At 39.6% G+C, this 27,650-nt stretch overlaps 1 protein-coding gene across 2 annotated transcripts in view; it reads right to left on the bottom strand.

Annotated features, from left to right (window-relative positions):
* Positions 1–3,873: 3,873 nt before the first annotated feature.
* The window catches only part of GNAS (GNAS complex locus), a 212,287-nt gene continuing 188,510 nt past the window's right edge, over positions 3,874–27,650 (bottom strand). For both annotated transcript variants that reach the window (XM_090064354.1, XM_090064355.1), the window contains exons 6-12: positions 19,424–19,478; positions 15,413–15,486; positions 12,882–12,940; positions 8,887–9,007; positions 8,249–8,379; positions 7,287–7,354; positions 3,874–6,353 (exon numbers count right to left, since the gene is read on the bottom strand). In XM_090064354.1, coding sequence (XP_089920480.1) covers positions 6,207–6,353; positions 7,287–7,354; positions 8,249–8,379; positions 8,887–9,007; positions 12,882–12,940; positions 15,413–15,486; positions 19,424–19,478 — 655 coding nt within the window. In that variant the 3' untranslated portion in view covers positions 3,874–6,206. The remainder of the gene's footprint in view (positions 6,354–7,286; positions 7,355–8,248; positions 8,380–8,886; positions 9,008–12,881; positions 12,941–15,412; positions 15,487–19,423; positions 19,479–27,650) is intronic.

Below are 27,650 nucleotides of genomic sequence, written 5' to 3'. Positions count from 1 at the left end.
CAGGTATGTCATTAATTATGATGGTTTGTGCACCACTGCTTGTCTCCTGGAGCTGGTTGTAAGTATGTAATTTTGTAGCCCAGAACAGCCTTACTTCGTGGGAAATGTATAATAGAAATCATAGTTAATGCCAAAGCCTTTCATATATAACCTGTCCATCTTGCACACTTCCTTTTACACATTGCGCCTCCAAGAAAAGAAGAGAATTCAGATTATGACCACTGAGAATCATTAATAACTCCTCCCCACCTTCCTTCAGCTTTAGGTTTATAAAAGATTTAAAGAGCTTTCTATTAACAACCTGGCATATGTTAGGGTTTCAAACTCCCTTCTATAGAAATATTACACACACTCAATAGGGGTACTTTAATGCAAATGAACTTGAATGGAAACTCTTTAAAACGGTCCTTACTAATTCTGTATTCATGAGACTGATGGGGTGGTTCCTAATCCTAAAGAACTCCTGTTCTCTGCCCGATCCTCTGCTTCACCCCGGCATATTTAAGAGTAATATACATTAAGTCTTAGGTGGTACCTGGCACAGGAGAACTATAAATAAAACCCACTATACTCCACTTTTTATGCTCACAAGTGAAGGCCCACAAACATTTTTTAGACTGTCAAACAGGCTAACAAAACCAAGATACTTTCTAACAGCACTGCCTCTCTTCAACCTGTTTTTACCTGCTCTTTTTCACATTGACTATGAATTGAGGCATGAAGTTGCCACAAGGCATTACATACACATTTAATACCAACACTGGATGAATTAAGGCAGGCAAAGGGGATTAATTTCAGTCTTCAGTTGTGAAATGTCTTGCACCTGTCTACCTGCATCCAAGCCTTTTAAGTGCAGACCATTCTTAAAAAATGACTCTTGCGTAACAGATCAGCACCCAGCTCGTATCCAGCAACCCGTCTCAAGACTTTATGAAATAAGGTACACTTTTTTGCTCGTTATCTCAGCCCAGCAGAGCTGTTTGTTTAGGTTTCAATCAGTTGCACCTCATTGCATAAGGCTTCCTGAACTCTCTTACTGATGATGATACACATAAAGAGAGGAGCTTGGAGCCCAGGCTGTGTCTGCCAGGTTGGCAATTAGGAAAAACCTTTCCCCTTGTTCATCTGCTGCAGGAATCTGGGACTGACTACACACAGGTTCTGCCTTCACCCCCTTAAAGCATTGTTCAACCCTGAAACCTGCACCCAATTTGTCTCAGCTCAAAACATTAGAAGATTACAGGAGGGATAAAACAAGACTTCCATGCTTAGCAGTTAAACAAATGGGCTACAAGGCCAGTTTTCTGATGAATTCACATGTATTAAAATAGGATGAAAACTGATTCAGTCTATTAAAACCTGGAGTGTCTACCTTGCCATAGTTGCCAAATGCAGTGATTTTCATCTTACATACTTCCACGTCAGAAATCTCCTCTGTAGCTTATTTTATTTAAAAAAGGAAGAAGAATATTTCCACGTTTGTTGACCAAGATAAGTTTCTCCCCTTAGAAACAAACTTTTAGAAATATCAAGCTGAGGAAGGCATGGGGTAGGGGTTACGGTTTTCCTTTGGGAATGTAAGCAGATTTTTGCCTGTAAATCTTTTCATATTGGTGCAAACTCATTATACAAGTAAGGAATTAGTCCCTGTTACTTGTTGAGAGCCTTGATGACTCTCCCTGGGCTTCATCCTGCTTTTAGAATTAATCCTATTGTACTTTTATGGGAGTTGGTCCCATTTAACTACATATACATCTTTTGGATCAAGAGGCACGGAGAGTTTTTGCCTCTAAAATACATTTTTTGATAGCTCAAAATTACCTTCTGTAATCTTGGACATTTGCATAGTACCAAATCACCACTGGTTTGATTCCTAAGGCACTGGACTGATACACAGATGAGCTGGGCTCATCTCCAAATCTGCCACTAGTGTCCTCTATGATCTTCAGTAAATTATGTAATTTCTCTACCTCATTTATAAAAGTGGAGATATAACACAACCACCGTACCTCAGAAGCACTGCAAGAATAAATCCAATAATGGTTACAAGTACTACAGTACTAGCAAGAACTATAGAAAAGCTTATAAATCAATCGTTCTGTGCATAGATTTATTGGTTAGAAACTATTTTGCTGCATATGCCAAATTGTGAAAGTGGGCAGTATAATGCAATAGAATCAGCTTCAGCTCCTCAGGTTAACTTTCATTCACAGACTCAGGGTGATATGCATGCCCCAGTGAAGTCAAAGCTAAAGTCCTGTTGATTCCAGTGGGGCTGGGGCTTCACCCTTCATTTTCGATGCCATCAGAGCCAGGGTCTGTAGAGTAAACACTCCCTAGTTCACAGACTCTTTTCCCTTAAGACACCACAAGAAACAGCTCTTGAGACAAGTCTACTGCATCACACCGGCTGCCGAATACATGCACCAAGTCCACATTGCTAAAAATCCTTGGGTTGAAAAGTTATTGCAAATGCACAGTAGCTGATTTTGAAACCACAACATTTCTACTATTTATTATTATTTTTACAAAATACCCAAAGTGATCAGACCATATTGGAGGTTACTGGCTTGCCAAAGGGTGCGTTTTTAAATCAAAACTTTTTGAGTTATACAAGTGCCAAAAATAATCTTGAACCAATAATTTTTTTAAACCAACCCCCATTCAACAAAACAGTTGTATAACTTAAAACGGAAACAAAAGTTTGTGTTGGAAATTGTTTAAAAGCCAACCCACCAAATCATGCTTGAGCATGGCAAAGATTTAGGTTGGGGTAATTTAGTGCCAAGATATAGATCCTCTATGGGTTTATAATGGAAATACTGACACAACCTTAACTATAGTGATGCAAATGTGCCCTAAAACACTGCATTTTGTTTTATTAATAAAAGTGGTAGTGTTTACATTTGCAGGTATTTTAGTATTCATCATGATGCTGAAGTGTGAGTAGAACAAGTAAAGTTTTGGCTGTAAGGTCAGAAATTCCTGAAGAGGTGAATGAGACAAAAATGAAAGTCCTAAGTTATGAAAAAAGGAAGAAATTCAAATAAATAAATAGAAAACCCCCCCAAAAACTAGGAAAATATGGGTAAGAATTATGTTGGAATGGTTCAAATAACTGCAAAGTATGGCCACTAAATTAGAGACAGAAGAAAACACAGAGTTACTAATTAAATAGCAAGCATTAAAGCTTTATGTTTTTGTATTAAAAATAAAAACAAAACAAAAAAAGCTGTTAAAAATAAGACTTGCGTTTACCAGGCCACCAAGCTGCATGGACTAATAAAAGAGACTAACAAAGGCAATACTGACATTAAGACGCGCACACACACACACACTCTCCAAACATGTGCAACCCGACCGTTTTGAATAGTCTTTTTTTCCTTTCCTTTTTTAAAATTAAAAAAAAAAGCATCTCCTAAATATTCCCTTTCACAAAACGCTTTATAGGAAAGTTTCTTAAAACATTATAATCTTATATATTTCTTCTTTGTTACCTATGCTTATGTATCCTTCCATCACTAGAGGAAGGAGTTAGCATTGCTTTCTGTTTAAAGGTGGTGTTTTCTCTCTCTCAGATCAGTCATTATATTCCATGCCACTGGAGGTTTTCCCCACTTTCAAAATTGGTGTTTTCTACCAACTCCTTCCAGGCAGAAGATATGGGTTGGCACTACATTTCATGGTTTTGGCTCCTATAACATAAATTAAGGCTCACATTTTATTTCCTCTTTTTGCATCCAACTTTTACCCTTGTGAAACCCCAGCCCTTAATCTGCAGGCACTAGATACATTCTTGTATTGAGTAGGGCTAATTTAGGTCAGACAAGATCTTCTATCATTTCATAACCTTCAAGATAGCAGCTTTCTGAATGTGTGAACTGGACAGACAGGTTTTTTCAAATCTGAGTAGTAACTGCAGCCAAAAGTTTTGTTTTTGTTGGGTTTTTTTAAGACAATTAGTGTCCTCTGAAAAATCGCTACAGTTCTGTGTGAAAGGGGAATGAGACCAACTCCACCTAGTCCTTGCTTTCCAAGTGTGTGGAGAGACTGAGGTGGTTCATTCCCTCAAAGGGTTAGCAGCACCAGCTCACAAGTCTGAAAAGTTGCAGTTCTTAATTAAAGAGGCATCTGGCACCTGGAGCAGATCTAGCCATGCAGCCATCCCTGACCACACCCTACCTTTAATTTAAACTGGACCTCTTCCCAAAGAGAAGCCAACAAGAGGTTCGGGGGTGGGGGGGACCATAAAACAAAACACAACAGAAAAGAAAAAAAAGCTAGCGTGAAAGGGAAAGAGGGAAGTTTGTTTCAAATTTGCTGCGTTACTATCCAGATTGATTTAGGGGTGCGGGGAGAGAGGAAGAGAGGTGCTTGAGTAATATAGGCTAACACTGTGCTAGATGTGTTATTACAGCTGTAATTTCTGACTTTGTACAAATTGTACACGAAGGTTTAGACACATGAAAAAGTAACACACTCACAGAGACATAAAACACCTAGGTATAAAATATAAAGCAGTGTAGTAGTTACTAAAATTACATGCTCTCTTATTGCTACAGTGATTTTTGCTCTTTTTCTTTTTACTGTACCACATGTTGTTCTAAGCATATAATTTGCATAAATTATTCAAGTTTAAGAAAAAAATCCACACATCTTCACTTTAAGCTACTTATATAGTTAATATAAAACAAAAGGTTCTAAGGTATCTCTTTATTAAAAGAGAAATAAAAATGTCATTTGAAACTGGAATTCAGTGGCCAAATCCAAGGGCAGCGCACACCTTGTCATTCTGGTAGTATTATGCCCACGGAGTATAGTGGAGGTTGGTGGGGTATTTGGCCCAGTCTACAGATGGTCACCAGACCTGCATGATGCCTATGTGTCTGTTTTTGTTCTGGTTTTTTTTTTTTGTCTTTTGCGAAAAGGATTATGAATGACCAAAGACTAACATTTATAATTTGTAGCAAAATTTGGTTTATGTAGAAACAAGCCATGTTTTGCATTTGGATAGAGATTTAAATGAATTAAAGCTAAAAATTAAAAAGCATGATGCTGCAACATCTGGTCACTTGTTGAAGACCTCACTTTTAAAGTGGTTAAGTTTGCACAATTTGTACTTTTTTTTTCTTTTTTTTTTTACTAAACAGTATTTTTCCTTCTTTTATAAACCAGAAAAACTAAACTACAGATAAATTTTCCCTACCTTGAGCTAATGCTGCAGATAGGGTTGACAAAGCTGTACAGCGCAATCAAACATACTTACATCTTAGCTCATTGTACAGGTACAGCCATAATCAAGGCACAAAGATCTTCTACAAGTTATTTTTTTCAATAAAGTTGTACAAAATAATACATTTTACAGTCTGTACAAGAATAATAATCCAGCAGTAAAATAAAAAATGAGGGGAGGGAAGAAGAAAGAGAAGGGAAAGACTGTGAGGACTACTGTCCAGATAATGATTTTTATAGCAGACAGGATCATCAGTGGACAAACTGAAAACAGTGTGTGGTTAACTCTTTCTGCAATCACAGGCCTTACGCAGTTCAATTCATAATGTCCACGGTTGTCTAAAGACCACTAAGACTGGATTTAAAAATACCCTTCTGAAAGGTAGCAGTTGGTTTTTGCACTGTCTAGGTCTTTTGCAGAATTGTCAGTATTTCCGTTCAAAGCCACATTACAGTCAGAGAACCAAACTCAAGAAGTGTCTGTCTTCAAACTTGGTCTGTGACTTGGCACCTTCTTTTGTCTGATGCAGTGAATGGATACAAAGTTGAGATCATGGGTTATATGATTATGCCCACAACAGTGCTAAATTACATAAAGTTTTCTCTCCCCAATTTTTTTGTTTTACTTTAAAAAAAATTATCCCCAATTCTTTCAGGCACTCCACATTCAGGGCTTTACAATTATTAATTTTTTTTTGTTAATAACAGTGTTAGGGAATCCCCAAGGAAACGGCCTTTAAGTTTAGGAGCCATCTCCAACTGTCCGAGGGGGACACAAGCAAGCTTAGAAGTGCTGCTACTGTCCAGCAAGGAAAAAAAAAAGTCGAGGGGTGCAAATCAGAGGGAGACTGCAACAGTTTTCTTCCACCCTATGTGGGCAAGGGTTTTTGTTTTTGTTTATTTTGTGTTTTTTGTTTGTTTTTCTTTTTAATAAGGAATAAGGAGTCCAAAACACAGAAAAAAAGCGCTCTCCATCACAACAACTCATATTGGCGAAGGTGCATCCGTTGAATAATGTCCCGACAGTCATTGAAAACCCTCCGGATGTTTTCTGTATCCACTGCACATGTGAAGTGAGGATAGCAGTAGTGCCTTCCATCTCCACTTGCTGTGCTGATTCTCTGTATGAACAATACAGAACAATTGCGTTAAAATACACTGAGTGGAAAAAGCAATGTTTCCAAGCCTCAGCTGACTGTGAGCATGCATGTACACATGCTGTGTTTTCAAAGGGGAAAATCCTTATTCCAGTCAAGTCAGAGACAAAACTTTCCTGAACTTCAATGAGATTAGTATTTCCCCCAAAGGATATAACTTGTAGGATAAAGGGCTGCATGTGGAAAAGGGTGTCGAATGCTTGGGACTGCAACAGAACTACAAAATAAGAGGACTTCACCAAATTATACTTATAGGAAAAGTTTGTGTGCCACTGTTGGGGATTTATCCAACAATTTATGCATCCAGCAGACTGAATTTTGCCTCAACATGTGAACCATTAGCCCCTCTTTACAACCCACAGTCTGTCTCCGTGTTTGTTTTGTTCAATGTACTTTAGTCCCAATTTTTGGCGCACTACTCTGTATCTACATAGCAATGAAATCCATTTCTGGTATTTGTAAAATACGTAAAACAAATCATTTATATTCAAAGCATCAACTGAACAGTGAGGTGATGAAAACTGAAGGGGACATGCCAATATTCAGCAGCTGTTACACTGACTTGAACCACCTCTCCTTTTAGAAATGACATACTATGTGAAATCCAATCCCCACCAACGCCAATGGAGGAAAGATTTCACACATTTCCCCCAGTTTAAGGATTACTGATTCTCCCCAACTGAGAATTTGATTACCTTATTTTAAAAAGCCTTGCTTTTGAATAATTTAACTACAACCTGTGTAAAGCTCTACCGACCCCTACCCAAACAGTTAAGCAGTACAAGGGTTAAATATGAAACACTGGAAAAAAGTAGGCTAGCAATACTGTGATAGTAAAACAGTTAAGTGTATGGTAAAAACCATATATAAGTAATACCAAGGAAAATAATTACTTACAAGAAACTCATCTCTAATAAAATACTTGGCCCTTGTAACTCTGGGATCCTCACCAGGCTCTGGTGTTGCTGATAATAATACAATAAGTGTCTTGTTAAAGCATAAGTTTCAAGGCAACAAGTCTTAAAAAGCATTACTTACCAAAGGACCATACACTTTTTGAAATCAGCACTTGCTTTCTACTCAAATGCAATAGGAATAACTTTCTCAATACAGATTATTAGGCAAAACAGATTATTAGTTAAAACAAACAAAAAAACCTCCAGGAAAGCAAGGGAATTCCAATGCCCACAATACCAGTATTTCAGGAAATACTAGTGCAAATATAGCTTTCTGCAAGGAACCATCAGGTAAATCTATATCACCATTTAAGTGTTACTACCACTGACTGGGTTGAGCTGCATTAGTCTGCTTGCAAGCAAAGGAAGACTGATTATCAAAAAAGAGATGGGCTGTAATAAGTATATTGCTAAAGGACCATACAATCCTACAAGATGAAGCTTTCTTAGAGATTCCCTTTAAAGAGATAGACCTTTTGACCACTCCTATCCAAACTCTCTGCTACCAACCGCTTCAGGGAAAAGGACAAATAAATTCTAGTTCTTTCAAAACCCACCAACGCCCCCCTTATCCTGCACCTCTGAGTAGTGCAACAAGCCACCATTACTCTGAGGCTGCAGTGCAGTCCAACCTCAAAGCGTGGAATAAAATGATAGCATGCAGAGATGATGAATATTTTTTTTGTCTATAGGCCCAAATGACAAAGCCCCTTCTTTGTATGTACACACTTGACATTGCAGTTCACCTGAAAAGTAACCCCTTCTATTTCAGAAATTTGCTTAACTCAAAATGAACTGCAGCAGAATCCAAGAAAAATTCTACGTGCAATTAACACACACTACAGCTCAGGGAAGCCCTAATTTCATGATACAGCTCAGCTAAAAGGAGACAAATGTTCTTACCATCATCTGGTGTAGTGTAGCGAGCAAATTCTGGAAAGTAGTCTTCAATTTTGGATTTCCCTGCCAAAACTTTCTCTGCTAGCAAATCCTGTTTATTCAGGAAAAGAATTACTGAAATGGTCCGTAGCCACCTGCAGAAAGTTGGAGGAAAATACTGTTAGATAACATACCTGGTTAAAAAAATTCAAAGAAACGTAATGGACTACACTTCAGAGCAGCAGTACCCAAACTCTGCCAGATTGCGCACCACCAATTTAAAATGAAACAACCTTAAGTGCCATCAGCAATTTTTTGTCATATAAAAGTAAGTATAATAAATCTGTTAACACGTGCCACTGGTGGGCCCCATACCACAGATTGGGAACTGCTGCTTTAGAGACTATAATCAATTACTACAACAATTTATGCCAAATCCTCTTCCTAACTACATTATGATTACCATTTTTCCATCTTCTGTAGTTTTAATTAAAGTATAACAGTGTTAATATAAACAGTCCTACTGTAGTGATTAAAGACAATGATTGACTGGGCCACATCAAGCAGAAAATGAGCCATCTTGTAACAAAGTTTAACTTCATAAATATAATGCGGGATTACAAGCGTGTATGAAATTAATGATCAAACTTCAATTCATGGACCTGTTGTTCCAGATACTCTTGAAGAGGTTTAGTGCTTCTTGAAGCCGATTGGTCTGATTGTCCTCTCGTATAACCATGTTGTAGCTACTGCTGGCCACCACAAATATGATAGCAGTCACATCTAAATTAAGAGACACCCAATAATTAATATAAAGATCCTTTAGAACTAGTCAAGACCCACAGGCTTCGACAAAACTGTAAAGTTTCTAGCACTGCTAAGGTGAGGAGGGGCTGGCCGAACGCTACTGCTTTCTAAATGTAAAAAATACAAAAGAGGGAAGAAAGTATAAGGGAAAGGAAAGTGGTAGGTCAAAGAACAGGATGTGAAGCAGGATACTGAACGCAGATCAGGAGAGAAAAAATAGAGACTCAGAAACTGGAGAAAGAAAGAAAAAGCAACAATAGAAGAAAAGATGCACAGAAAAGAAGATATTTAGTTTTTTAGACAGGAACTCTAAGGAGCCTATGGGGGAAGAGGAAAAGGCAAAAATACCTTTGAGACATATTACCGGGCAACTGCCCTTTTGCTTCCATGACACTAAAACTGAAATCACATTAGTATGGCCCTTCCCAAAACCTTCTTTCTAGGTATTTCTCAGAGACAGCAGAAGAAAGATGACTGGAGAAAAGGAAAGGAAAGAAAAGTAAAAACTTAAAAGTGAAGATGCATCACTGCAAAATCATGGTTGTAGTCTTAACTCCTCCCAATACGTACTACACCACTCAGAGGGCCACTGCCTCATCCACAGACTCACAGAACCGGAGATTCTGTGCTTCTATGTGGCTGTGATCCTCTACACCCCTCACACTCGCTTCCAAGCTCATCTGCCTCCAAATTCAACAGCAGGAGAGATGAGTCAGATCATGAGGCAATGGGAACAGGAAGAAGCAGAGGTGAAAACTGAATGGATCTTTTATCAGTAGGGTGAAAGAAAATATTGCACAGTAGTCCCATGCATCTCCCCAAGCATCCAAAAAATAATGCAGCAACTGTAGCTATATAAACAGTAAACTATATTCTATTTAGCATCTTCCTTCCTGTAGGATCCCATACAGCTGGTCTAGAGAAAAGGAGGAATTATGTGAAATTTCTTCCCCGCCCCCCATTAAACATTTTTTACTCACTCTGGCTTTATGAAATCATGTTAACAAAAGCAATATTTCATATTCCACTCAGATACAGGCATCTACAGTGAAGAATGCAGCAGTGCTATAGAAACCAGACTAAGACTGGACAAAAGGGGAACACGCAGTTAAACTGTGTGGGGAGTTTAGGGAGAAATGCAGTTCCCTTAACTGAACCTTGACCACAGCACCCCTGCTCTTGTGAAAAGTGCACAGTATCTTTATGCCCTACCACACTTGGAAGCTGTTAGAATTAGAAAAAAACAAGCTTGCACATAGTTCTTCATAGCAGGAAGATTACACATTTTCTTGGCCAATTCAGATAGGATCTAACCCAATGCTTCCCAAACTATTTTCAAACTATTTTCCAATGTGACCCCATTTTAACACTTGAAAATTCACAGGACCTCAGATGCCAATAAAAACAAAACAGCAGCAAAGCAACAAAACAGCAGCAAAGCAGCATAATGCTCAGTATAGAACACCTACTATACTATTTTAATTCTATTACAAATTCTAATATATACTATTTTAATTCCATTACAAAAAATATTTTGTAATGATTTGTGTCTGTGTAGTGTGTGTGTGTGTGTATATCTATCTATCTATCTATATATATATCTATATATATGGTGATTGCATATTAACTAAAAAATAAAGTCTTATTCTTGTATATTGTGTGTAAGGTGTGGTTGGGGGGGGACAATAGGGTATGCTGAGGGATGTACACGTAGCGGGGTTGTGAGTGTAGGGCATGGGCATGTGGCTGTGTGTGGGGGGGCATATGTTAAGTTGGGGGCATATGTGGGGGCAGGGTGAGGGAGGATGGGGGGGGATTTGGGGACCCCCCCACATTCCCTCTATGGTGCACAGCCCCTGCTGCTGCTGGTGGCAGTAGCAGCAGGCAGTGGGCGCTCAGGGCATGTGTGGCCCAGTGCAGGCACTGCTGCTTGGTGGTGCACGACTGGCCAGCGCTGCACATGGGGGCATGGAGTGCAGCCAGGCTATCCCGCCTCTATTGTGGGGGGCTCCCTGTGCTGCACGTGCAGCCCCCAGCACTCACATACCACCAGAGAAGCCCCACGCAATGGAGCTGGCTGCCTTCACTGCCCTCTGCCATGCAGATCCTGAGACTCTACCAGGAAGCAGGGGCAGGGCTCCCCTCCACTTTCAGTGGAGTCCTAGGACCTGCATTGCAGGGGGCAGGGAAGGCAGCTGGCTGAGCTCCATCACGCAGGGCTTATCCCAGTGGCATCTGAGTACCGGGAGTGCCACAGGGAGCCTCACGCAATAGAGGCAGGCTGGCCTGGATGCGTTCCTTGCCCCCCCATGCAGCATTGGCTGGAGCCACACACCACTGGGCAGCAGCACCTGTGCAAGCCACAAGGGCCTCAAGTGCCCACCGCTGCTGCTGCTTGCAGTGGGGGCTGTGCACCACAGGGGTGGAGTGTGGCAGGGTCCCTACACCCCCCCGCCCTCCCACTCACTGCCCACCTGAGCTCACTCCCGTCACCCCCCTGGGCACGGGCTCTGTGCTCCCTCCCAGCTGCAGCTCCCCCGCCCCTGCCGCTTCCCTACCTGGTGGCTGGACCAATAAGGACGCTGGGGAAGCCAAGTGGGTCCCCCGGCGGCTCCAGCAGTTGCAGCAGCTGCCCTGCCCAGAAGCTGCGTGCTGGCTGCGCCGGGCGCTTCCGCGCACGAGGCCACAGAGGGAGCGAGGCGCACGATCTGGGCGGGGTACAATTAGTTGGTGGGCGCCCGCAGGCTGGATGAAATTGCCTGGCAGGCTGTATTTTGCCTGCCCCTAGATTGAAGTGATTTTATTTCTTGTGACCCCATCTGCTGTTTCGGCAACCCTATTTGGGATTGTGACCCACAGTTAGGGGACCGCTGAGCTAGCCAGTACTATAAAACCCAGTTTTACAAGTTGTACTGTAAAAATGCCTGGTACTCTGGGAAGGTGCAAACAGCTTAAAAACACAATGTAAACCATGGCCGGAAGTATTCTGAACCAGTTTTTCCATCTAAGACATGACATCTCCGTCCATAAATGTCCGTTACTACCATACTGGCTTTAGTGCTAACTAGGAAGAGTGGCATCTATCGAGTCAGCAATTTGGCTTCCATTTTGCAACATAACATGCCTTTCTAATTTTTACTAAGTTGCTCACCTGTATTTCTGGTGGACATATTCATTAAAATGTGTAGCCTTTGTTTGAAAAGACAGAACAGAGTTTGGAAATGAACAGTCACACTGCAAATCACAAGGAAAACTACCATATTTCCTTGCATACAAACACACACTTTCCATCAAAAAAACAAAACAAAAAAAAACAGCTGCTGGAAATTGCTGTGCACATTATATCTGAGAAAATATGGTAAGAACAGTTTTTGGCAAAACTGAAAGTAAAATCTACACACCACTCTGGGAGCAGAACAGTGAGCAGACTCTGCTCCTTAGCTGCTGCTATGCAGTTACTACAAGGAAAGATCTTTTTTTATTCATTCTGCCTTTAAAAAACAACAACAAGGTGTGCATTATATTCCAGGGTGTGTTGTAGGTGAGAAAACACAGTGATTAAAGAACAGCAGGAAGCCTGAGGCAGATAAACTATTTTACTGTACCTAGCTCAACTTCCTTCCCACCCAAACACTCACTCAAGGTGTTCTCTTCTCAACAGTTAGAGAAGATTGCATGGCAGCACAGATTCCCGCCAGCCTGGCTATTGAGAGGCACACTACAATTCCAAGCAACTAAATGGGAAGGGAGTTGCATCTCATGTGCTGGGACCATCTAGAATTTATATTACAAGCTTCCAGTTAACCTTCATTTTTCACATGTTATAGAAGAAAGTAAATTCCAATCTTACCATTAAAACACTGGATCCATTTCCGGCGTTCATCTCTTTGCCCTCCAACATCAAACATGCTAACGCAGAAAAAAAGATTTGAGTCAGAACAGATTCTGTAGGTAAACTACACACATACGCAACCTGGAAACTGCCATTTTCTAGAACAGGGCTGTCCAACTGTCTTTTACGTGATCTGCAAGGGGGCCTGCAAGGGGTTAAAACTGTAGCCCCCAGGGGTTTCACCTGGTTGCTGCTTCTCCAACAGCAGCCAAAATCTCCAGGCATCCCCTCACTCCTTGCAGCTGCCACTTCCCAGCTCTGCCTCAAGGGGTGGGGCAGCATGGGAAGCTGGAAGTGAATCCAGGCCATGCGCTGGGAGGAGATCATACCCCCCATGGGGCAGCAATGTGTAGGGGTACTTGAAGTAGTGGTGGTGGTGGGGGGTGCCTATGACTGTGTGTTGGGGTGAGATGGGGGTGGCAAAATTGCATCTGCAAGCTTGGGTGGTGCATCAGTGGAGAGGTGTGTACACCAGTGGGGAACAGTGTGTTGTTTACTACTGGGGAGTGCACTTGACACAGCCCACGTGGCACAGGATCCCCAGGCCTTAGAAGCTGGCCAGCCCAGTTCTAAAACCTAGCAAGACTGAGGACTGTGGGAACCTGCAGGGAGAACTAGCAGTTCATCACTGAATACAACAAAGCTTTCAACCACACAACTTAATGTACTTTTATTCTCATTCACATTTTAAAAGACATGGCAAAAAAGAACTGAACACATATTGGCACAAGAATCTTTATTTGTCCTTGTTTTGTTAAAAACTTCTGCAGCAACAGGTTTCCTCTGACATGCTGTAGATCTAAGTTCAGCAATTACAGACCAATGATGAGGCAACAGCATTTTCTTGTCAGGCCAAACAACCTTTCAATACTAGCTGCACATAAAACTGGGAAGGGGAAAAGAGTAAGCACCTTTCAAAATTTTTATTATGCACACAGGACAACAGAGCTGGGAAAGAGAGGCACAAATGCAGTTCAAAAGAAAAAAAAAATCACTTCACAGTTAGGGAAAAATGGGGACTTTCCAAAAGATTTATAAAAGGCAAAAGGAGAGGAAGAAGCAAAGGCAAACTGAAAGGAAGTTTGGTGGGGAAGGGGAAAAAAAAAAATCATCAAGAAAACAGCTCAGATAAGGATTAAAAAACATATACAAAAGAAGGGAAGAAAGCACTAAGGAAAAAGACATTCATGGACACAAGAACACACTCAAAATAGGGTGTCCCCAATATTCTCAGTTGTGCGTGCAAAACTGAACTCACACGTGCATCTGATTTGTACCCAAATGTTTGTTTAGTGACGTGGGAATGACCATTTAGATTTGCAACAGTGATAACAGTGAAGGGAGTTCAGAAAACATGTTGTCAACATTGAGTCATTGTAACATGGGAGGCAGTGCCCTTTATAGTGGGGCTTTAGACTACAGAAGTCTTAGCAGCAATTTAATTGTTTCAAACTACTGGTTGGACCAAAACTGAGATGAGACTGAACTAAATAATGAAAAATGTCTCTAAAAAACTCCAACTCTAAAATTTGCTGTTTGATTAGAATAGAGACGACGAAGAAATTCATGTCTTCCAAGTGCCTTTCTGCAAAAGCTCACAAAACCGGATTGTAGTTTTAGATCCTGAAAGCAACACTTTTATGGGCAGACACCTAAGACCATGTCAAGTCCCACTGATGTCAACAGGGCTCTCCACAGGCACACACTTGGGCATCAATGATCATCATCAAAACCTACGTCTTGTGCTCAGACCATGTACAATTCCCAGCAAGAATGACAGGAGTTGAATGAAGACAACCCGGAATTTGGTTTTTATACACATCACCTTTTAAATGTATAAATATCATTGAGCAATTAAAATTGATATGACCCTGCTTTTTTTGCATTACTTAGAAAAAACACTTTTTTTCAGTTCCCTCTCCTGGCTTTGATGGTTCCAGAGCACAATACATATTTTGGCAAGATAAAATGTTAGATATGTATTTGCTACAAAAAAAAAAAAGCAAAAAAAAAAAGCAGCCATTTTAATATCAGCTCCATTTAAAATGCAAGAAATTTGCCAAAAAAAAAAAAAAAAGAGACAGAATCAGCAGGAAACTTATTTTCAACATTATGGAAAGATTTAGATTTCATAAGATTTCGTAGACATTAGGGCTGGAAGGGACCTTGGAAGATCATCGAGTCCAGCCCCCTGCCCAAAGACAGAACAAAGGAGAATCAAATAATCAAAAAGCTTTAGAAAAAATATACTTGAGGAAATCAAAAGCAGAAAAATACAGAACAATGCATATGGTATTTTTAAACCATAAGTGATGATGTTTCTGAACAGAAATATGTGAAAATACCTGCTTGCCATTATGCATTAAGTTCAGCAATAGGGAAGTCGTCTCCAACATATGAACAGGACTACAGTAGCCTCTTCTCCATTTTGCTAATTCATATTACCCAGATGTGGCACTTTAACACATGGAATGAAAGAGGATACTTACTGAAAGTTTACTTTGTCCACCTGAAACTTGGTTTCAAATATTCCTGATGTCAAAACTCTGCATCTGAGTAGGTCCTAGAGAACAAGGAAACAGCCATTGGTTCACAGCACTGATTAAATCATTCTCCAAACCTTCAAGCTCAGAAAAGAAAAAATATTACTTATTTATGACTGACTGGCAACATCTTCAGTGCTGCTGCGAACACAGAGAAGATAGCAAAATCCTTCAAACTAAGTCTGCAAATGCTTAACTTGTAATGTAAGCATTTCCACAATCAGAGCCAAAGCACCAAGCCCTGATATGCAGCTCCCACTTTGGCAAATGCAAGTACTCAGCAGCTGGCATCTCCTGGATCTTTAAAGAATCTACTAACAAGACTTAGTTTGGGGGTGATAGCCCACCACTTCCCTTCCCACTGAAGTTAAGGGGCGGTCGAAATAACTGTTTAAAATATAAGACAACAAAATTAGATGCTAATTTCTTCCACTAAGCAGCAGTATACCCTATGGTAAGAAATCAAAGGCTGGCTGCTATACAGCTTTTCTGAAGAGCAGCATCAAAGTAGAGGGCTAGGACAGCTCAGGTAAGAGGAGACATTCCAGACCTTGGTCTTCAGTATCTCTCATGAAGGGCTCTTCAGGTAACATTTCTTCCCTATTTCCCCCTCAACTGCCTAGTACTTGGCTACCAAGGTTGGCTATAGCACTTGGCTATAATTCAAACCAGGGGAAAGGCACAGGGTTCAGAATCTGCTCCTTAGTCATTAAGAGTAAGAGCTGGACAGTCAAGCACCTGAATCTTTTAGGCAGGGAAACCTTATAAAATCTGTTTTATTTCAACTTTCTCGTAGATACACAAAATATAATCAGATCTTTGGAGCTGCTAAACAAACAAGGTGGCTCTAAAGATGGAAAGTTGTTATACAGCCCAACAAAATAAGCTGCCCAACAAAATAAGTTAAAGCCACCATCAATTTTATCTGTTGGGTTAAGCAGCAATCTGGCATGTGGAAAGCCTCCAGGAGAATTAACAAATCAACACAATTTTATTCAAGCTTAATATAAAATGATAACATGAAAGTTCATGTTCTAGTAGCAAATACCATTCTGAATAACCAAAGGCTTGAATTTCTGGTGCTGCTCAGACTTGGTTCTTTCATTTGTAATCATACAGATAAGACCATGAGAGTGAAGTACAATGTTTAAGAATTGATATGCCCATTAAAAGCTACTTCTCTATTGCACTAGTATTATAGTAAAACAATCATAAATTAGTCATTCTTTAAGCTTAAGAGTAAAAGCCATACAAAATCCAAAGGTTATACTATATTGTTAAATCATTAAACAAAATGGCTACATATTAATCATTTAATAGTGAATTATAATCTTGCTATTTTTAACAGTTTTTATACTGGAATATATATGTACTGAAATACTGTTCAACTACATTTACTTGTTAGGAATGCTTTTTAAAATTTTTCAATAATTACAATATTAGACATGAAAAATCTAGCAATTGTTCAGAGCTTTTATCATCAGAACAAGAATAAAACCAGAACAAAAAAACAGCCCAAAAACATGCAGCTCTGAAGAACATCATTCAGTCATTATCACCTGGTGTCTGTATGGGGCTTCCCTAAGTCAGTGGCCCCAGCAAGCACAGAATAAATAATACAAGCAAAGCCCTGTTCCAACAAGAAAAATTGAAGCGCTGAGCTTTTATACATTCCTTCCTGGTTCAGAAAAAACTGTTTAGGCAATTTTATATTTTTTTTTTCACTTTTTAAAAAGCTCCTTGGAAATAGAGATAAATGACTTAGTAGTTTATAAGAAACTCAGCCTTTATGAGGAATATACTGAATTCATTCCTATGTGATTTAACCTCAGGAGCAAGGGATATTAAAAACTGTTCTCTCATCAGTGGTGCTCAAAAAAATTTTGGAAAAATTCTTTATTTTTTGCCCCTCTATCCCATAAAATTCCTGTGAGGCTAAATGGGGCTCTGCATATGCAAGAAGTTAAACATATACCTGGTTTGGGGCTGGGGACCTGATCCTTCAAAAAACCTCATACATTTGCCTGCTACATGAAGACTACAATCTATAGTCTGACAAATAAGAAAACACACTGATAAAGACACCTACATACAAATCTCTTTTCCAGTGTGACTAAATGGGCCACTGAATTGTTGGATGAAATCTGTAACGAATGCTTTCATATGGGACAAAAAAAAAAAAGAAAAGAGTTTTAAGTAGGTAAGAATATGCTTGTACTGTTACATCCTTCCTGCAAATAAGGATGAAATAACCCTGAACAAGAATCACAATTCATGTCATTATCACCTGCAATCAGAAAACTTACAAAATCAGGGAATTTTATATTAAATATTCAATGTGAACTCCAGAAGCTGCTTTTCTCTGTGGGAAGGAATTGCACTTGAAAGAGAATGCTATCTGGCAGAAGGTTCTTCTTATTTGTTCTGCCTCAGACTGACTTTTCACTGCTGGAACCTCAGTCCTAGATCTTGCAATGAGATCCCGACAGCCCTCAGGGAATTAAACAAGAATGCTGGACTGGAATGGGAGGCCTGATTGTAGGGATCCAGGCATGGGACAAGATCCTTTATTTATGAAGATCAGCCAGTTCACATACAGGATCTTATTCTGTTCCATGTGATTTGAACCTTGCAAATTAAAAAAGCTTTTCTCAAAACTAAAATATTAAAAAATGGTGATGTCTCCATTTCTTTTCTTGCTCATAAGTCTGATATGGCCCTGATCTCAGTCAGATCTGTGAAGGTGGATCCCAGAACCCATATGGTGCTCCAAGGCTCCAAATGGGCACAAGAATCCACCTGTGGGGATCTATTTGTTGGGCTAGGCTTTTGTCACAGTGGCAAGTACATGACGATGTGAGACGCTGAACACCACATTAGTAAATAGAATCAAAGCCTGCCACACATACAACTCTCTCACAAGTCAGCAAATGCAGATTTTGCTTATGTATTCAAAACACATGCCACATAGTATGAAAGAATGACAACTGCCGAGTGCTTTGCCTGTCCCAAGTTTTTGCATGTAATGGTATAGCAACTAATCCAGTTTCTTATCATTAGGTTTCACAGCTCATTTAAATGCTCATACTGTAACATAGTATTAAGTTTTAGAAATTAAGGCCCAAATTGCATTTTAAAACACATTTTTTGGTAAATAATTAAAGTTATACTGAATGGCTGTAGGAATGTAATGAAAATTGGATCACTTCACTTTGATTGAGCAAAGGGTGTCTGTGGTTTTGGAAAGCTTGGTATTTAACTGCTGCTAACTGGACATGCTGTTCCAAACTTGAAATGGGTGTCATTTGCAAAGGAAGTTGAGTCAGTCCTGATGATAGTTCCTTTTAATTACTAAACGCATTTCACCTCATATTCACTAAAAGAATGCAGTCATGGAGAACATACTACATTAAAATGGAGAGATTTGTGGCTGGTAAGCTATCCTGCTATTTAATTTAGCTTTTATTTTACAGTAATATATGCAAAAAGGACTGGAAATTATCCTTAACCAAGAGTTATGTGGCTCCAAACCTGATGGTAAAGACCTAGCTTATAGCAGGAGACAGGGCACTGAGAAAACACAAACCAAATCAGAGACATAAAGCAATGTGTATAACAAATATTCAGGGAGAGGATTTAGTTACTGCTGTTCTCCAGTTCATATGCTTAAAAGGGATGGCTTTTATTGTTACGGAACTTTAACCTGGGCCGTTTTTCATTTCACAGTACATTGTCATTTATGCACTTGAGTTGAGACGGAGAACATATAAAATGTAAAGTTAATTTTCATTGCACTACTCAACATTGTACAGCACGTGACCACAGCTACACTAGTGACCAGAGCTGCCAACTGGACAAGAGAGCGCTAAAAAATGTACTGCAAAATTCAAAACTTAGTTACCCTTGGAGACAGAGTTGAAGGTTTACTTTAGAATTTCATAGTGAAACTTTGCTCACCTGGTCAGATGGTGTATATTCATTTTGTTTGACTATGTCAATCTTGTCTAGAAAGCTGGAAAAAAAAATAAAGTGTAACTTTTTCATTGTCAAATTATGAGATTTAAATTTAAAGTTTAATTACAATATATGGAGTAGAATATCTTTTAGGTGTTTTAACTAACAGCTCCCATGGTAACTGGGTATTTTTTGCATTTCATATCTCATATTTAAAAAAAATGAGAAACTGTATATATTGCATATAGCATGCAATATTAATGGGTCACATTTTCTATCACTATCCAGCAGAGGGCCAGAAACACAACTTTAATCGTGTAGCCTGCTAATCTCATTACAATTTTCAACAAAATAGTTCCATTTAAATCACAAATAGTTTCATTCTAATAAAATGTGTCAATAAATAGAAATACCCATATACTGACATAAATGGTGCTAACATTATCTATTGTCAACATTAGAACATTAATATAATTCAAACATAAATTCAGGCAAAATGCACTTAAAGTAAGATACGAACATTGTTTTTAAAAATCTCACTGCACGGCAGTTTGCTAAAAATGGAGGAACTGTGTTTATTTCTGTTTTGGTGCCAACTGCACACTGGATCACGTCTGCACGGCGGGGTTGGACAAGGCCAGATTTGGCACGCAGAACTGGGCTGGTACACAGACCACATGCACAAACCAACCACGTGCTGACCCCATTCTTGATCTGGCCCACAGACTGGTCCCCTACCATTCTTCTGGCCCATGGGGCTGGAAGGTTGAACACCACTGCTCTAGAAAATCATACCCTTCTGATTTTCTTTCATTACAACTTGAAGCAAAAATCCCAGGGTGCACCTCCTTTGCAAATAACTGGTTTTAAAGCAGAGTTAATGCATAAAAGCCTCCAAAAATGCTGCAAAGCTGTTTAAAACTGCTCAGACATCTATCAAGAAAACCCATTCATGCATGCTTATTTCTTGCTACAGTAAATCACGGTTGCATGGAATAGATTCTATGGCATACAGGCAGGCAGGCAGTTAATTTCTAACAAAGTTAGTCTTCCTTCTCAGCTCCAGATTTTCATAAATCCTTAGCTTTACTGCCTATAGCATTAGTTCAGATTTGATGCTACCAACATCTCTGCATTACACCTGTCAACACAAACAGGTATCAAGAACAATACAGACCCTTCCATTTTGTATTACTGAAATGCCAAGAAGTGCCTTCAGTTACCTTTGTTGGTAACACGTGATTTATCACCATCCTAGGAGCAATGTGCCTTCGCGAGATGACACATGGGATTCCTTGCAACCAAATTCCAGTTTGCAGAAGAACAAGGACAACGCAAGGAAGTGGAAACTCAAGCTTTTCCCTACAAATGCATGCGTACACACAAACTCATGCTTCTGACAATGCAGAAAAGGTATTTAGAAGCCTAATTCCTACTGAAATTAATCTCTTTGTTGATCTGTGCCTTTGTCCCCAGGCTTATTTAATCACTAGCCAGCCGCTCCAGCACTGCTAACAGATGGCTGAGACAGACCAATCTGAAGGCGGTGTTGTGTTGTGGTCACTGTCTGCTACAACCTGGACTAAGGTGATCAATTCATTTTACAGGACACTGAAAAGATTTTTCAATCATTACTGATCCAGGTCAGAATTTTATAACATTTACCTTAGGAAACACAAACATGTTATTAAAAATAATTAAAACTTTAAAACCCTCCAGCTCCTACAGCCAAAGTTTCCAAGGATCATAAGGCAAAAAGGGAGGAGGTGAGCATACAAAGAGTAGTGGGGAAGTGTTTAGTGCCGTTTCACATGCTGGATTTTTATCTTTTCTCTTCTAGGCTCACTTATAATTACCCCCCCCCCCCACCAAATGACTGTTTAATCTAAAGAAGAAGGGTGTTAAATATGCAAATTTACTATGGCTTTAGATTTGTAGAAATGTCTCTACGCTCATTAATGTTATTCTGCTTTTAATAGTGCAGTCTCAGTAACGTGTGGTGACAACCTACATTTCAGAAGCTGGAGGATGTCTGATGGAGGAATTCCTGCTATTTTACAAACAGTTATATTAGTCACCTATGCGATTTTGAAGCATCCAGCCTTTCCATGCTATATTCACCCAAGAGCAACATTTTATAGTAAGCTTCCACAAATATTCGCTCTGCTTTTATAATACATTCTATGGGTTTTGGAAACTCTGACAATTAGAAAAACAACAACAAGACTTTTCTAAAACCTGGAACTGAAAGTACAAACCTCTTACTGTTGTTTATGCAGACTATTTTTAGGCCTATGATTTCCTCGAAAAACACCAGCCACATAGGAGAAGCAGTACTGTACTGGAGATGAATTCCAACGAAACATTCATGCCAGGTAAAACAAATTCAAGCGTAATCAACATTTCTTCTTCCCTCCCAAAACACTTCCAATATTCAATAATGTCCAATATTCAAAACAATATGAGTTTAGAAGAAAGCTAGTCATTGTGTGATAGTTACCAGAAAGAGGTCATTAGCTGTGCTAGTCTGAAGTTACCAGCAAACCTACAATTCTTCAGCAGCATTTTTGGGAAAAAGAGCAACGGAAGCGTTAAATGAAAAACTCTCCTTCGTGTGCATCTCCTGTTCTATGAGAAATGCTTTAATTTTAAGAATATAAGCAAAAAACAATCCCCGATTCACAAACCCATAAACTGACTGGGTAGCTGAGCTGCAACATTGTGACATTTGCCAAGTGAAAGAAAAAAGAAAGCCAAAAGGGCAGTGGAAAATCCATCACTCCTGCTGCAACTAAAATCAGTGTGCATCGGGGGGGAGGAAAGAGTTCAGGAAAGCTCACAGTACAATACCCAGAGACATCCCAGTCACTGCAAATCAAGACTGAGCTCTTGGTATGCAATGTATCTAGTAAGTGAGATTAATTCCCAGTGGATATTTACAATTTTTAGTTTAACATAAAACTAAAATCAATCCAAAATGAGGACAAATTCATCATAACTGCTATTCTTTCTCCTGAAGCCTCTGCCCAAAATGTGAAGCTTTGAGTTGGGCCAGTTCAGTGCTAGTCTGTATGCCAAATTCATTGCCGGGGCACATGGGCCCGATTCCCCTAGGGTTGTGTCTATTTATGCCAGTAGTGAATTTAGCTCTGAAAATATTTGAACGCAATTCCAGCCTTGGGACTTCAAGCTAGGGAAAAGAACAAAATGTAGGGTGACATGGTTCCAGCTTACTGGAGATCACTTAATCTGCTGAGAAAAAGGAGCTGTGGAGAAGCCTGCTATGGCAGCTCTGGTATGTTCAGAAGTCCTGAGAAAATTGCTTTGGTGAGACGGAGCAAAACTGTTGCTATGTTTCAGAAACACAGGAGTCAAAGAATCCATGAACACAGATGTTACATCAGTAACAATTTCTGCTTCAAATTACAAAAATTAGTCACTGCCTTTTTCTGAAAAGATTTTGTGGAGAGTAGACGAGGAAATCACTTGCCAGAAAGCAAACAAGCCAGCCAGTCAATAGCTTTTTTCAGTGCTCGCTCAGAGACGCATCCTGACCGACCATGTCACAGGACTGGCTCCTCGCACTGCTAATTACTACCACTTAGACACTGGCTAGCCACACTACAAAAGGACAGTGTGAGAATACAGGGTTTGGTTTGGTTTTTTAGTTGCTAGCAATGCTTCAACAGAAGCATTTTCCTTAATTCAGCAACACAGTTTTGCCTGGGATATTAAAATTCACCATATTAACTAAAAGAAAAAACGAGAGCAATTTGAAATAAAATCTGATTTATCCTCAGCCCTTCCTCAAAGGCAAGGAAAAGAATATGCAAAATGCTTTATATAGAAATCACTGCTAAGCAGCCAGCTAACTCCCTTGGAGTTTTTAGACACTGCATTTATTAAACAAATCTCACACAAGGGTGGCACAAGTGTGTTCCCATTGTGTGGGGAACAGCAACTGACACATGCACTCCAAATCCTTTTCTAAATGTTTAATAACCTCACCACCCCTAACCAATGTCCTGGATTTCCAGATAAAGTCATCATCATGTTACCATCCCCACTTCAATAGCATGGGAGTTTAAGGGCTTATTTATTCATATTTTCTGATACTTACTTCTTTAGAGTCAAACTTAGCAAATGAACAATGTTGTTCTGAGATAAGAGACCTGTTGATGTAACATTACTAAGCCTCAGCCACAGTGAAAAAGATTCTGTTTATGTTCCCCAACAAAAAGGTATATAATGCATTAAAAAGGAAAAAAAGTTTCAGCCCATCTACCACCTCTCTCATCCTTTTTGGAACAGTTGGACAATAATCAAAGTGCCTCTCCTTGAAGATTAATTCCCTCGTTGAGAAACAGGAAAACTTACTAACCCTTTCAATAAACAGTAACTTGAAATTCTAGGTCTTTGTGATTTGATGAAGTGGTTGACGGACAAGTTGAATATTTTCAATATTTGTCTAAAAGAACCTTTGGTTCTCATTTAACACACCATAGCAAAGGTCTCCTTCAAGAGACAACACACCGATTTTGGGAAAGAACATTTTTATTACTACCAGGTATTTTTTTTTGGGTCAGGTCATAACTTGAATTTATAAACAAAATGAAACCACCACTTACTTTTCTTTCCAGCCCCCCACCTTCCCTGATATTAACTTCTTGGCACTTGGTATCAATGAACTGCACATCAACCATTCCAAAACACCCCATCTCAACTGGAAGTCAAACATTTATTTGTAACATCTCCCCAAAGTATTAGCCTTTTGCATTTGTTACCTCTTTCCATCTGAGTCTCACACTTTACAGATACCACGACTCCTGCACTCTATGCCAGAGGCGGTTTTATTAACCCTCGTTTACAATCAAGGCACAGAGAGATTAAAGTAGATGCACTTCAAACGGAGGGAGCAGAATCCTGGTCTCCCGTTAGGCGGTGCTTTTATTAGCGTTCCAAATTAATCAAAGTTTTCTCTGTTGTGGCCAGGGCTACCTTTAAAGCTGCAGTTACAATTCACTTAGTGTCTGAAACAGTGCTATTAGTTGTCTGCTAATTTTACCAGTCAGAGCCCTGATTCTGCAGTCCTCACTCTTGCAAACTCCCATCAGAAACAACAGGGGTTTTACTTGATGAAGGACTGCAGGACTGGTCCCAGTGTCCATTAAAAACAGATTTAAACAATGGTAATACTGCCTTTAATTTCAATTTGTCTAAGTAACAGAATATAAAATATACCTTTCTTTTTCCAGAAAGAATCACCCTTTTTTTTTTTTATTCTCTAGTTTGAATTTTTGCAATAATGTTAATGGTGTTCAAATATAGGTTCCTTTTTTTTGCACTTTATTATCAGAGACTTTTTTTCTACCCAGGCTTGGACTGTTCTGCAACTACAAGTCGCTATTTAGTAAGATAATATTCTTCTTAAAGGGACATTAGGTAGAGAACTCTAAAAACTTTATGTACCACAACTTGGAAGTTTGTTTGCTTTTTAAATCTGTCCAGAGAAGTTTGTCAGGCTCAAAACATGAGGCCTGCAACACTGTTAAAACTCTGGCTTTTCATTCAGGTCAGTAAGCTGAAAACAAACCCAGGGCATCACATTTATTTGCAGTCGCAAGCATGCACACGTCGGCTATCCTTCAGCTCTGCCTGTCTCTTCTATTCTTGGGAGCGAGCAGGATATTGGAAACAAAAAATAGCCAAAAATCTTATTGCTTAAATTGGTGGAAAGGGTTTCTTAAATACCTCTGTTCTTCTTAATAAACATGGTATTTGAAGATGTTGGCACAGTAGAGGAATGGCAGGATATGGAGGCAAACAAAAAGTAAGCTGACGGACTTAAATGTTAGAGCTTGCTAATATTTACCATGCCCCTGCAATAAAGGATAGTGTATACATATAAAATGTATCAGCCAATTATGTCATATAATACTTCCTCAAAATTTAGTAAAGAAAAAAATCTAGTTACACTAGTCTCTCCTTCCCCTCCTGCCCCCCTTAAAAAGGATATTTATAATGAAATTTTCCACAATTTAGAAGGAGAGTTTTTATGGTTTATGTGGGTCACGCAAACGTGCTAAAAATCTTCTAAATCTTCTAAAAGTGTTTACATATACGTAGCAGTGCATGCACACACACTCGCACACACAATGTGAGTAGAAAAATCCCAATACAATCCATTTATGAGCCAGTTAAAATACTTGCAATATTATGTTTTTAAAAAAAAACCCAAATAATTGCTTCCAAGGCAGAGGCATGCAAGAAAACATCTAATATTTTATTATTTTACAAACACAAGAAACATTTTTGTATGTTTTTTTTAAATACATTGTTCCTGGGATAAGATTTTGCATGCCAGTTCCCAGACGTGTTAGGGCACCCTTCAGAGCAAGATTTATCATGGGAATTAACTCTGCTGCAACCATGCAAGTTGACAAAGCTGCAGTAAACCAAAAGACATAACTGTTTAATAAAAGCTCCCTATTAAGCTGAAAATATATTTACGTTATATTTCCAGTTTTGAGTTAATTATTTATTGGCTATGATGATCCTTCTTTAAAAGGTACATTTTTAACAAGTTATTCATAGGCCAGAAGAATTTTAAAACCCAAACTTTCAGATGTATTTATATTGAATATTAATGTGCATATATACTATATAAAAGTGGTTTTGAGTGAGGAATCGGCTTTAATTACAGAAGAACCTCAGAGCATTCCAGCCACTTGGAGGCGGAGGGGCACTATCAGTCTAATTTTGAAGCAAATAATGAGAAAGCTGAAAAGTATGACTCCATAGATTTGGAATCATCTTGTGGTAATCAAGGTTACAGTTCCTTATATGGTGTGGAGAGCATGAAGCACACAAGAAAATAGAAGATTAAAACTGCAGAGTATTAAACAATTGTTAAAAAAATACCTTCTTTTTTTTTGTGTGTTGTCGCAAAACATGAACCTTCCCTTCCACACAAAAAAGCCGTCTGGTACGCAAGCTGCTTTCTAAACGACACAATTAAAAGTGCACAAGAAGGCACAGGACCTAAACGTGTTTTTTGACCTGCTGGCGAGGACTTTGCTGTCAAAAAACAAATCAATACACAAAGAAATTGCTGGTGGTCCAAAAGGACAAACGGGGAAAGGTAGGAGAAAAGGAAAATCTATTTAAAGAAATTCTCAACGTCTTTCTTTTTTCTTTCTGCCCGTCTAAAGTTAGTCTGGCTTAGAGGATGCACTAACTTTCCCAATCAGTTTTACATTACAGCACAAGTCCAGAAATAGCTCCCAGCCGCCTTGGCCTCTAGCACGGTTGTCATGACAATGGAACCACAGTTCTATAAATAGCTCATCAGCACCAAATCTTGTGAGACACATCTGGACGCGGGCCAGCCCAGCCCCAGCTTGACAAATAAAAATAGGCACAGGCAGTTGGAGAGGCTGGAAAGGTACAATACAGCTCTCAGCTCGTACACAGGGACAATCAGACAGGGGCAAAGAAACAACTCCGACTGCCTTTTTACACAGGAAATTTTATTTAAAAAAGCCAAACAGGCAAGTTGCATTACTAATCTGCAAGCTCGTGTTGCCGTGCCCCTCTCCTTCCCTTCGCCTGTGGCAAAACCACAGCACTTTTAGGAGTTAACCAATACAGTCTTTTGCCTTGGAGAGTATTAAAAATGTTGTTTTAGTTTTGCTTAAAGGTCTGGCCATAATTCAGGCCGTAATTTCCGTGTTTACAATAGCCAGGGAGGCGTTACGGATTAGACCCTGAACAGGGCTGAGCACACAGCTCCGGATAATAAAGTTACCGGCAGGTACTGAGCGCTCAGCACCCTGCGAGGACCTTGCACGATCAGCAGACAGCTCTCGCTGCTTTGCCCCTCCAGAGCGGCCGGACCTCAGCTATTCCTGCTTGCTCAAGTAAACGCTGCCACTCGATGTCCAGCAGCATGAACATTTTTTTGAAAGAGAAATATGTGGCGGGGACTGTGCTGAGACCACCAATTCGTTTAACTTGCTACTTGAGTAAAAACTGAACTCCTGCATTCAGAGGTGAAATGCCAAACTGTCAAGCCACTGAATATCTGAGCCCACTGCCCCGTGCCCCCACTCAATGCCGCTGCCTTGAAACAATCCTTCCCTTTCACTTGGTGGGTGGGAGAACTTGATATTTTTAGCACAGGCTCTTGATCAACCCATTCAATTACATCCAAATTATCTGTGTGGGCACA

The sequence above is a fragment of the Crocodylus siamensis genome, chromosome 10 (assembly GCF_052110815.1).
Source record: "Crocodylus siamensis isolate JL-2025a chromosome 10, ASM5211081v1, whole genome shotgun sequence".
NCBI classification, from domain to species: domain Eukaryota; kingdom Metazoa; phylum Chordata; order Crocodylia; family Crocodylidae; genus Crocodylus; species Crocodylus siamensis.
The sequence above is the reverse complement of the archived record's forward strand: the minus strand, read 5'-3'. Positions and strand labels throughout refer to the sequence as shown.